The 12,499-nt window shown below is 44.7% G+C and overlaps 1 protein-coding gene across 1 annotated transcript; it reads left to right on the top strand.

Annotated features, from left to right (window-relative positions):
- Nucleotides 1–330: 330 nt before the first annotated feature.
- Nucleotides 331–11,326, top strand: LOC308469234 (uncharacterized protein). Its single transcript, XM_080991431.1, has 2 exons — nt 331–563; nt 4,813–11,326. The coding sequence occupies exon 2, from the start codon at nt 4,815–4,817 to the stop codon at nt 5,793–5,795; it is 981 nt and encodes a 326-aa protein (XP_080847557.1). The 5' UTR covers nt 331–563; nt 4,813–4,814; the 3' UTR covers nt 5,796–11,326.
- Nucleotides 11,327–12,499: the final 1,173 nt, after the last annotated feature.

Below are 12,499 nucleotides of genomic sequence, written 5' to 3'. Positions count from 1 at the left end.
CCAGATTATTTGAAAGCAGAAAGAGAATTCCTGTTAACCATAGCTTCCACATGCACTTTTTAAAATATAAATTCCACTTCCCACACCAAAAGAAGAGCCAGCAGCTTGGAATTTGGTTTAATGCTCTGCTAACTGCTTCCTACGGATGCAAATGCACAACACATATAGCCACTCCTTTTCCAGTGCCCTGGGCCTATTGAATAATTCAGAAAATAAAGCACAAGTTTGTGCTCTTCTGTTTGCCATGGAGATCATCTCTGAACTGTTGTGCTCCCCCTGCCCCCGCCCAGATTCCCTGCTTTCTACCCTTCCAGTAAGACGAGGCACTTATCATATTAGAATGCTTGGGAAACAGAGTGGCATCTACCAGTCTATATTTAGCAGCGGCAGCCAAAAAGCAGCTGAATCAGCTGACTGGAAGCTGCTACCCTGATGTGCAGCCTTGGTTTAGACAGCAACACACTCAGTCCTGGAAATCAAGGAGAACAGACAGCACAGAAGAGAGACGCTGAGCCTGGAGATTTCAAAACAGTCCAGCCGTAGCTGCCACAAACAACAGTCAGGTAAGAAGGGAGCAAGAGCATTCTAATAGAAAATGTGGTCGGTCATAATGAATGTTGTGGTGAGAATTTAGAGCTCAAAGGAGGCAGGGCTGGGGGGGGGGGGGATAAATATACAAGTATGGATTAGGCCACTGTTGCCAGCTTAGAGCTTGCCATTTTTGTGACCAAGGAAGCAGGAAAAACCAGAGCGTGCCTGGAGTAGTGGTGGAGGAAGGGAGCCACATTGTGACCTCTGTTCATAATGACCGCGGGAGCAATAATGCCAGGGAGATCTTTATCTGGTGTGTTTGCCAATTCTACTGATGTAAGCAAGGCTTACTACCAGTGTACTACTACGCTGCGCCAAGGACCTGAGGTGAAAAGGTCAGTTACATCGGGGTTTCGATGCATCGTGGGGCTACGACATCAAGCCTAATTCTAGGACTTTCTCCCCTGTTCCCGCCTCATTTCCCCAACACCCACTTGGTGCAGCAGCTTGCCTGATGAAGCCTTCAAGTGAAATCAACAGCTTAGTAATTTGTGACATTTTGGATACTCCTAATAAAGGCACTGCACAACTGTGGGAGTTAATAAAGGGAAGAGGAACACAGAGAAAAAGAGAGAGATTAAGATGCTACAATCGCTTTTAAAGTAAGCTTTTCCCACCCCAGCGAGTAAATACGGAATTCTATTGCCTTTTTTTCTTACCAAGTTGCCACTGTTACATTTTGCATTTCTTCACCGACTCCTTGGGGCTGGTTCCCACCATCTTCCTATCATCTGCCCACCTCCCTCTTTCTTCAGCCTGGAGCCCCCCATCTTTTTGGAACTACAACGTGGTGGGCACCAGGTTGGCAAAGGTTAGTGTAGCGCATCAGGAAACCTGACCACCACAGCAGGTGAAGGAGAGGGACTGAGGAAAGGGGCAAGGGGAGAATGAGCAGAAAGAGACATGCCTCCATTTTCTCTTGATTCAACTGGAGATTTAAATGGCAAGAGTCCACTGCCTGCGGCAGTCCTCTTAAGGACTACCAAAGTGAAAGCGTCTGGAAATCTTAAAAGAAAGTAAGTTTTCCTTTTGAGCGACTAGACATAGCAGTTTAAGAAGAGCAATGAAGCTGTCACACCGTACCTTTAAAGCACATGACTTCCCTCAAAGAACCCTGGGAACTGTAGTTCACCTCTCACAGAACTGCAATTTCTGACAGAACTACAATTCCTCTTAAAAAGCTGCAGTTCCCAGGATTCTTTGGGGGAAGCTATGCGATTTAAATGTATGGTGTGGGTGTGACCTGAATTCAATATCCCCTGGGCCCTGTGAGTAAACAGGAAAACATGGAAAGAGCTATTCGTTGTGCAGTTGCAGGTCTAGAGAGCTGTTGAGTAAAGTGTTATAGAAGTCAGGGCAACTGCTATGGGACATATATCCTTCCCATATCAAGGAGAAAGGAATTATCCTTTTGAGGTAGAACTACCCCAGGCTTTTAAACTGGTTTGAATCTGCCTTGTATTCCCTGGAAGAATCTTGGGAATTGTAGTTTGGTAAGACTGCTGAGGGTTCTTTGCAATTACCCTGGCTAAGATTTGCTTTGCAGCCATATCCAATATTTTGTGGCTCCTTGCTCCTGAATTTATCCCCAACTCCTACTCCCAAACTTTTTCCTTACCCACCATTCAGCGAACTCAACTATATAGCCAAAATGGCAATGTGGTCTATGCCACCTCTAGGTTAGATTACTGCACTGTGTTATATGTGGGACTGCTGCTGAAAACAGTTTGGAAACTTCAGCTGGTGCAGAATTCAGCAGCCAGGTTGCTCACTGAGGGAACATGGTTTGAGCATACAACGCTAATCCTGGCCCAACTGCACTTGCTACCGAATAGTTTCTGGCTCCAATTTAAAGTGCCAGCTTTGACCTGTAAAACCTTAAATGGCTCAGGACCACAATGCATCAAGGACCAACTCTCCCCATATGAATGGACCCAGACCCTGTGATCATCCTCTGAGGTCCTCTCTGAGTGCCTCCTCCATTACAGGTCCAGAGGGTGGCAACACAAGAACGGGCCTTTTCTGTGGTGGCTCCCCATTTGTGGAATGCTCTCTCCAAGGAGGCTTCATTCATATTGCTAGGTACCTCTTCAACCAGGCCTTGGGCCGATTAAACAATCTATAGTGTTTTAAATGTGTTGGGAGTATTGATGGTGGCGGTGTTATGTGTTATGTGTTTTATGTTGTAAACCACCCTGTGCTCTTCAGATGAAGGGTGGCATATAAATCTAATAAATTATAATAACAATAATTGCAGGCTTGGGGAAACCGAAAGTTTGGCAGAGGTACAAATTGCTTTAGAAAGAAAACACTAACCCAGGGAAATAGTTTATTACTAATATTTGGTTAACAACATTTGTATGCTGTTTTTCAACAATAATGGTTCTCTTACTCTCTTTTAAAACTGTGGTGGGAGGTGCAGTGCAAGGGATATGATTTGTGCGTTTCCCTTTCTATGGGTGGAAAGGCCCACTCCTGTTGCTCCTTCACTGTGCAGGAGATTTGGATCCACTGGAGTATGGATCCCCACCCCACGGAGCCCATGGGGGGAACACAGGTAAAGGGACCCCTGACTGTTAGGTCCAGTCGTGGCCGACTCTGGGGTTGTGGCGCTCATCTCGCTTTACTGGCCGAGGGAGCCAGTGTACAGCTTCCGGGTCATGTGGCCAGCATGACTAAGCCGCTTCTGGCGAACCAGAGCAGCACACGGAAACACCGTTTACCTTCCTGCCGGAGCGATAGGTACCTATTTATCTACTTGCACTTTGACGTGCTTTCGAACTGCTAGGTAGGCAGGAGCAGGGACCGAACAATGGGAGCTCACCCCATTGTGGGGATTCGAACCGCCGACCTTCTGATCGGTCACCCGCGTCCCTATTCTCAAATAAACATTCTCCAATAAACACCACAGAAAGGGGAAAGGGGAAAAGAAAAACACCATCACCTCGTCCCAGTCCAAATCTTCTGAATCTAGTAGTTCCTCCACCTCAAATTTTCCGCATCTCATGGGGTCGCTTTGCCATGTCTGGTTATTTATCAAATTGCTATCCTATTCTCCCTCACACCCATAGGAGCTGAGGGTGGCGCCCAACCAAGTAACAAAACAGTGAAAAAATAAAATACTTATTTAAAATATCAACTATGTCTATTTTAAAAAATAAAATATATAAAACACTCCACAAGCATAAACACTTATATATCAGGAAATTTATATTCAGTCCAAGGGTTAAGCAGTGTTTCCAAACTTGGGTCTCCTGCTGTTGTTGCAGCTACAATTCCCACCATCCCTGACCACTGCTTCTGGTAGCTAGAGATGATGGGAGTCCAAAAACAGCTAGAGACCCAAGTTTGGAAAACTCTGGGCTAACCTATCACGGCTGGCTACAACTAACCAGCCCAGTTAGGAGAAGCCCACAAAGACTTCCATGCAACAGGGCTTTCATCCCTCTCCTCCCTCCATGCTCCCCCTTCAGTTGCCTCGTGGGGCTGAGGAGAACCCTCAGAACAGCGCATAGGGTGAGGAGAGGGGAGATTCTTCCATCAGGCAAGTACCAACCTGTACAACTTGTACCAACAGTGTGATAACCTTAGAGCATGGGTAGGCAAACTAGGGCCCGGGGGCCGAATCCAGCCCAATTGCCTTCTAAATCCGGCCCGCGGACGGTCCGGAAGTCAGCGTGTTTTTACATGAGTAGAATGTGCCCTTTTATTTAAAATGCATTTCTGGGTTATTTGTGGGGCCTGCCTGGTGTTTTCACATGAGTAGAATGTGTGCTTTTATTTAAAATGCATCTCTGGGTTATTTGTGGGACATAGGAATTCGTTCATTCCCCCCCAAAAAAATATAGTCTGACCCCCCACAAGGTGTGAGGGACAGTGGACTGGCCCCCTGCTGAAAAAGTTTGCTGACCCCTGCCTTAGAGCTATACTAAACTCCTCCCATAGAGAACTACAAAAACTACCAATAAAATTTATCCTGTCCCACTATCATCCACAAACACCTATCATTTTATAGAAGATCCTTTCACCTAACATGCATGTTGCCAGCTACAACACACACAGCAAACGCAAACCAACTTATAATTTTCACAAACGTATTCTGCTTCAGCAGAAACTTTCCATTTATTAAGCTATGATGCTTGCTTATAAAGTGTGACCATTACAGCAACATCTTTGTAGTGCGTTCCCATTGGCTAATTATATCCTGCATATTCTTTACAGTAATGGCTCCCCGGATAAGACTGAACATAGCAAAGCCTCTTCCCACCATAAGTGAAGCCCTTGAGGAAATTCTAGATGACATAACAAGCAACACAAAAGGTTTTGCAAATGCTTGCACGAGTCCAGATTCTTCTTCTGGTGAAGACTACCTTCAGTCTATCTGCCAGCTGGCAAGACCTACCTTTCCAGTCCTACCAGAGAGTCAGCGTAAAGTCCAAGACACAGAGAAACTGGGAACGTTGCATAATAGTCACAGGGTCTTCAGCTTGTCTGAGACACCAAAAATAGTCTCCAGGTATAAAATAACTGACATTCTGCCTAATGTGAGGACATTCGAAAGAAATAGCTCCATTCTAGATCATATCAAAACCTACTCGAGCTCTAAAGTCGACCCGCTAGAAGAGTTATACACAGAAGCTGAGAGGACTCATCGGTGGAGATGTCCTAATGGAAGTGAGAACACTGACCATTCACAACATAATTTTCAAGGCATCAGTGTATCTGAACCTCGAGAAAAAGCTATGGAGAAACCAGATGCTGTCAGCTTCCCCAGACTTCCCTCCCCAAGACCAATGCAAAGAGAAAACAGCTGCCCAGAGCTAAAAAGTCTGAGAAACCAAGGCAAGATGCCAACTCTGGAAAGTAGCCCATATCAGAAAGAGACTGACCCTCTCATTGTTAATGGTAAATCGATCTGGCTGCACCCACCCAGAGAAACTCCACCAGACACCAAGATTTTGAGATATTCACAAAGGGGGCAGCAGACTCTGAAGGCAGCAGCTTTCCCTGAAAGAGAGCAGCAGCCAAAGCCTTCCATTTATAATCACAATGTGAAGGGAGAGGTGAGCAACCGAGCAGGCTGTGTGGGATACTTCCACGTTGACAAAAGAAACACAAGCTGTGACTGGATTTCAGAATACCAAAGTGCTTGGAAAGAAGCAAAGGTGAGAGCTTGCCTGCTGCCTGCCATTGCAGAATCATGAATTGCTACTTTATGCGAAGAAAAGACGGAGTGTTTATGTGCAGCCTCTGTCTGCTGCAAAGTGCATTGTCCAGATGACCTGGAGAACATTCAGAGCTTCAGAGTGTCAAGTGTGGAGAAGAAATTGCAGCGCTGAAAGGAGAATGCATTGCAGACTCGGTGATTTTAGCTATTCAGATAATGAGTTGTAATGATTATACATTTTGTAACCCCTTGTATCTTTGGCTCTGTGGAAATAGATGGTCCCCCCCATCCTAATTAAGTTCCTCTCTTAAGTGCGCTCAGAGTTCATCTATAAAGTTCTGTAGAAGCATTTCTTGACAGCAGAATTTTATAATTCTGCATGTGCAGATCCTGCACAGAAATATTAGCTGTGCAAACATTTTTTAAAAATTAATCTAGAAAACAGAGAGGAAATACATAGGCTTCATCTACCCACCCAAAGAGCAACTTCAGTCTTGCTGGATTTTTAGTATCATCGCTACCAATGCAAAATAGAAAACTAGTCCAGAAGGGCCTAGAAGCAAAGGCCTAAGTTAATAAGGGCATAAGGACACAAGGAAAGGCCAGCTGGACGAGAACAAAAGGTTTGTTCAGTCCAGCATCCTGTTTCTCACATTGACCCACCTGGGGAGTCCCCAAGCAAGGCACAAAGTCCATAGCTCAGTGGCTGAGCATCTGCCTTACATGCATTGAACCTTACAAGTCCCAGGTTCAATCCCCAGCATCTCCAGGGAAAGTTGGGAGGACTCCTACCTGAAACCCTGGAGAGCGGCTGCCAATTAAGTGTAGACAACCCTGAATGGGATGAACCAATCGCCTGGCTCAGTATAACACAGGCTCCACCCTGTTGGTGCCACACTATTCAAACAACATGCTGCCTCTCAAAATGGAGGCTTGATATAGCCATCATGACTAATGGCCACTGACAAACCTTTATCCTCCGTGAATTTGTCTAACCCCGCCTTAGAGCCATTTACGACAATCACATATTGTAGCTTCAAGTCCCACAACTTAATTAATCTGCCGTGTGAAAAAGTTGTCTCCCTTGATCGTCAGGTTCCCAGGTAGATTATATACTCATATGTAGAAGTTGCAGTGTCAGCTACTCAACATTCCCTGTTGCCTGTTCCTCTTAGCCTCAGTCATTTCTCCCTCCCTGCCGTCCTTTTTATAGGGCTTTGGCCCTGCCGCTCAGCTGCCACTTCCTTGGAGGAAGTCAGGTCCCAGCTGCTTCCTGAACAATGGTCCAACAACCCTGTAGCCAGCTCCTTTTCACCTCTGCCAAGTTACATCTGCTAAGTCATATAAACAAATACTTTTTATTTGTTCTGTAAGCATAATAATGAAGCAACATTATTTTTGGCTTTTGGTTACTCTAGTCTAGAATAAGCCGTAAGGGAACACAGTACTTTCTTCACTGTATTGAAGCAGAAGTGCAAAGTTCCTGTTTCTCTTAGAGAGGAGCAGCAGGCGACCTGTCGTTTGGTCCAAGGGAGAGAAACAAGCTGGTGCTTGACACCTTTTGGTGTCCAGCTCTAAGTGGCTCCCAGAACCTTTTCCTCTTTTTTTACACTTACATGGAAAGTGATGTCTTAATGCAGCTTATGTCTATTGATATAAAATCCGTAAACAAAAGGCTGGTGACTCTGTTTCACTCTAATTTGGAGGGACCAAGCAAGACTTGCCTGGAGGTTACTGCTCATTTCCTCTAGCATCAGCTGAACAGGGAAGTCAGGCTGCCAGTACTTATCTGAACTTCTCTTGCTACTTGTCTAGTGTTGTTATTTAGGGTTTTTTAAAGAAACAAACCCATTTTGCATTTGCAACCCAGCTGGCAGTGTGCCACCCCCCCCCCCAGCATATTGCACTACTACTTTCTGCATCAACATTATTAGCAATTAATTTTAGATTATGTCCAGTATCCAGCTATTACTGTTCAAAGGGCTGCTTCTCATGCTATCACATTGGCAAGTATGGGATATGGGCCTTTGGTTAATTTGGTTACATCTAACTTGGATACACATTTCTGTCTCTTCCTAGTATGTACATGTAATGTGGACTCAGAACTAGCATGTGGCATGTATGAAAGCCAAGAACTGTGTCTCACTTTGATTTGTTGCTGGATATAAGGTCATCTATCCACTAACTTTGCAATGTTTGAAGTGGACCAAAGAGAAACCCTGCAGTTGCCATGTTGTGCAGTTGGCTGTTGTTAAGTGTGGCCCAAAGAGGCCATTTATTTGGTGTGCTGTTCCAAGAAACCTTGATTTTTAAACATTATACATATGAGGGGTATTAACATTTACAAACCCATCCCTCGTTGTGTTGGAAGAGGTGATATGAACATTCATGTCATGTCAGCCTTGATTGATAAGGAAGCCTCCATTGTGAATGGGGTAAGTCGGAATCTTGTCTCCAGTATTAGTGCAAAATCATGTCAGCTGGAAATAAAACCTCACTTCAGTCCAAGAACAAAGTTGCCAGTATATTTAGTGGTATAGTCTGCAATCCTAGAGTCACTTAACTAGGAGTAAACCCAGCTGAAGAACTCAATAGCACTTACATTATAGGATTGCTGTGCTAGCTGCCCTCTTTATACTTATGGTACAATGGGCACTAAATCACTTCAGACTTCAGATGGGGAAAAATATTTTTAAGGCTCCCTTATGTTTTGTCTTCAATCTCTCTGCAAATAGAAACCCAGGACAGCAAGGAAATAGCTGGCAATTAAACTTTTCTCCCTGATGTGATAGGGTGGGGTGTTTTTTTGTTCAACTAGAGGGAGCATTTGAAAGCAGTACCCACTTGTGTGTGCCTATACACATTCACACACTTACAAATATCATGTAGGGTGATTCTCTTTCCAGCTTAAAAGGTAAAGGTAAAGGTACCCCTGCCCGTACGGGCCAGTCTTGACAGACTCTAGGGTTGTGCGCTCATCTCACTCTATAGGCCGGGAGCCAGTGCTGTCCGCAGACACTTCCGGGTCACGTGGCCAGCGTGACAAGCTGCATCTGGCGAGCCAGCGCCATTTACCTTCCCGCTGGTAAGCGGTCCCTATTTATCTACTTGCACCCGGGGGTGCTTTTGAACTGCTAGGTTGGCAGGCGCTGGGACCGAACGATGGGAGCGCACCCCGCCGTGGGGATTCGAACCGCCTACCATGAGATTGCAAGTCCTAGGCACTGAGGTTTTACCCACAGCGCCACCCGCGTCCCTTTCCAGCTTAGCCACTGGCAAACCTCTTGATTTCAGTAAGCCCTGTAATTCCATGGCCCAGTTTCTAATGAGGCTACTAATGACAATTCATTCCTCTTTTAATGTGCAGTGAATCAAAGGGTTGATTATACATGAGTTGTATATTTTTGCCATGTGCCGTCTACAGCGACCCGTGTAACATATATAGATTTCTGTCATCGTCAAACTCCTAAGAGCATAGCACATTGCAAGCTAACTGTATTGCACATTTCAGAAGCTTAAAAGAGACATCTCATCAAACGTGCAATTTACTATATCGTCATTATTGAAATGCGCTTACCAAAAATGTTCTAACTAGAATCAGTGCTCATTCATGCTTTCGGTTCAATCAATAGCTGAAATGAAAAAGCACAGACATTTCCATGGTGTTTATTGCTAATCAAACTTGTGCAGCCTTTGGGGGAACGAAAACTGATAACAAAATCAGTTACATGGTCCAAAAATGCAAATTGCTATAAGCATACGTGGGACAAAGCTCGTAAGTCACTCTCCGCAGTGTCATATGTCTTTGTGAGCTGCCTTGTGGATTCTGTCGTGAGCAGAAGGCAGGGTAAAAATAAAATTAATGTTATGCTCTAAAGCTTCAACCTACACAAAGCTAATTAGGAGTATGTGCCATGGAAATTGGTGTGACGCACTTCCAAGTAAACATGCATTACTGGGAAGTAAGCTCCATCGCACTCCCTGAGGTTTCTAAGTAAACATGATTTTAGAGCTGGGATGTAAACTCCCCTGGAAGAAAAATGCTTTAGAAAACAAAACCGTTAAGTGTATATGGGAGAAATTGACAGCTAGATCGCTACTTTTTTTTTTTTTTTAGAGAGTACAGCTTGACTGATTTGACTATTCCCTTATATTTTTCTGCTGTACCATAATGTCAAAAACTGTGGGACAAATTGCCACCTTAATTTCCGCCCCACAGCTATGATTCTTGCACACTTACTTAGAAGTAGCTTTCTGTGGGGCAGTTTGTGCATGCAGGAGTGCCACATCAAAAACTTGTTACTGCATGTGTGCTTGTATGGGCATACCCACAAACAGAAGTTCCCAATCATCTCACACACCCATTTTGCTTTACCATGGCGTGGGTTTGCACATTCAGCTGCCAGGCAACAGAGCACAGAAAATGCATTTGTAAATCAGGGCAGCAATATAAATCTTGCACAAGGTTGCAGCCAAAGTGTTAATCAAATATGGCCTTTAAGCTTCCTGGAATTGTCTGAAAACAAAGAAAAGTCGAGTCCTCTAGCCATCCAAAGCAGCTAGGAAGCTTTTAAATAGAGGTGCTTTTATAAGTATGCTTTACTCTTTTTTTAAGCACCTCTTCCTGTCTCCCTGCTCCCACATATCTTAATCCGATTCTGAATATCCCTTCAATGTCAAAAGTGATTTGCAAGTGAAATGAAATGCATAGCCAGCATCCCCTGGACCATGCTGAAAGGTTTTTTGTATCCTTGAGATTGGATTTAAGACACTTAGAGCGGCATTTAACCAACTTGTTGCACTAGTGCAGGCATGTCCAAAGTCCATTTTGGGGGCCTAATCTGGCCCACCGGTTAGTTTAATCCGGCCCCTGTGACAGTTTATTTCCTGGGGCAAAATCCTAAAAAAAACCTTAACATCAACAACTTTGGTTTGCCCTCTGGTTGGCCCCCACGGCCCTTCATGTCATCAAATCTGGCCCTCTTTGAAAAAAGTTTGGCCACCACTGCACTAGTGGAAGCTAGTGAAATGAGTTCCTGCATTGCTTATCATGTGGCAGTGGCTTCCAGCGTGATCTCTGAGATCTCGTGGAACTCTTTGTGAGATCTTGCCAGAAGCCACCACCGCATACCCTGGTTGTGTGATGTTGAATTCCACTTGCAGTTGTTGTGTTTGATATTCTTTCCCCATCTATGGTAGTTCTCAAGTTTTTGCTCTGCAGAACACCCAAGCTCTTCAGTCTATTGTTTGGAGATTACAGCCCTTATATGAATGGATTCCTATAGGCCATCCTTGGTCAACCTGAACTACAGCTTCCCTCAGTCTCTGGCAGCATGGCCATGCCAACTGGGCCTGATGGGAGTTGTAGTCCCAAACATCTGGAGGGCACCAGATTGGCCAAGGCCTCTTCTGCGTTGAAGTATATCCTCCCCCCAGTATACCATCTATCAAAGGATTTGTGAAAAGTCAGTGCCTAGCTAGCAAATCTGCTGTGCTATATGTAGGATTTTGATCCTGATAACGATGTGTGCGCTTTGAGAATTTATGCAAATAAACGTGTAAAAGCTCTCTTTGCTGTGGTGATTAAAATCACATTTCTCTTATTGTCAGAAAGCACAGAATGAAAAAGGGAAATGGGGAAAGGCAATCTCATGGAACCAGCTGGACTCCCAAGACAGGGAAAATTGCTTCTACTGTTGTTACAACTAAATTAAAATCCAGTTTGTTCTCATAGAACCAGAGTGTTGGAAGGAACCCCGAGGATCATCTAATCCAATCCGCTGCAGTGCAAGAATATGCAGCTGTCCCTTATCGGGACTGAACCTGCAGCCTTGACATTGTCAGCACCACGCTCTAACTGAGCTATCCCGTTTCATTGTTATACATGAACTCCAGGGGTGTGTGGGTGGGTGTGTCACATTGTGTGTGTCACATTGTGTGTGTGTGAGGGGGGGGGATATATATGGGCGGGGTATAAATAATAAAAATTATTATTATTATTATTATTATTCTTCAGAGGTATACAATGAACTATGAGGATTAGTATTACATGTTTATTGAGAGCTGCACCACTATGTTCAGAAAAGCATTTTTGTTACTAATTTAAACCAGTGCATTCTCATGCCACCCCCATCTTCATCAGTACAGGTTTCTTCACCCACAGATCTTACATTCTCGCATTTCAGACAATCTTCTCTTCCCTTTCCTTTCCTCACCTGAAAAGTTGCTCTGCACTGTTACCTCCACATTGCTCTCTTTTCGCACTCTGTACCCCACAATACTTTTTTTTTTATCCCTGCACTACCACTTGTGAATCTGTACTTTCACATACATACACACGCTTCCTTCCTTTTTTGGGGTGTGTCTGTTCTAGCTAAGCTTCTGTAACTCCACCATACAACCAATGAACTTCCTTACTATGTGATGGCAGCAATCCACAAGGCTCCCCCAGCAATGTAGCACACCAAGGGAGAACAGGGGTCCCTCCACAGCCCCTCTCCTTTCATGTCATTGTTGCCTCTCCCACAGCCCTCCATATCATGCACTGGGGCTGTACCACTTGAGCAAGGAGCCGTTTCTCTTTGCATAGGCTCCATGTGTAATTTAGAACCCTGATCTGTCAGGCTTTCTAAATTGTGCTGGGTCCCTGCACGAGTATATAAAAAGCCCCCCTGCTCCAGGGGCTCAGTCCCTAACACGCAAAAAGCTGTGGGAATGGCGATGGTGACACAAGGGCTAGAC

The sequence above is a fragment of the Podarcis pityusensis genome (genome assembly GCF_964106645.2).
Source record: "Podarcis pityusensis genome assembly, chromosome: 2".
Lineage (NCBI taxonomy): Eukaryota > Metazoa > Chordata > Lepidosauria > Squamata > Lacertidae > Podarcis > Podarcis pityusensis.
The sequence above is the reverse complement of the archived record's forward strand: the minus strand, read 5'-3'. Positions and strand labels throughout refer to the sequence as shown.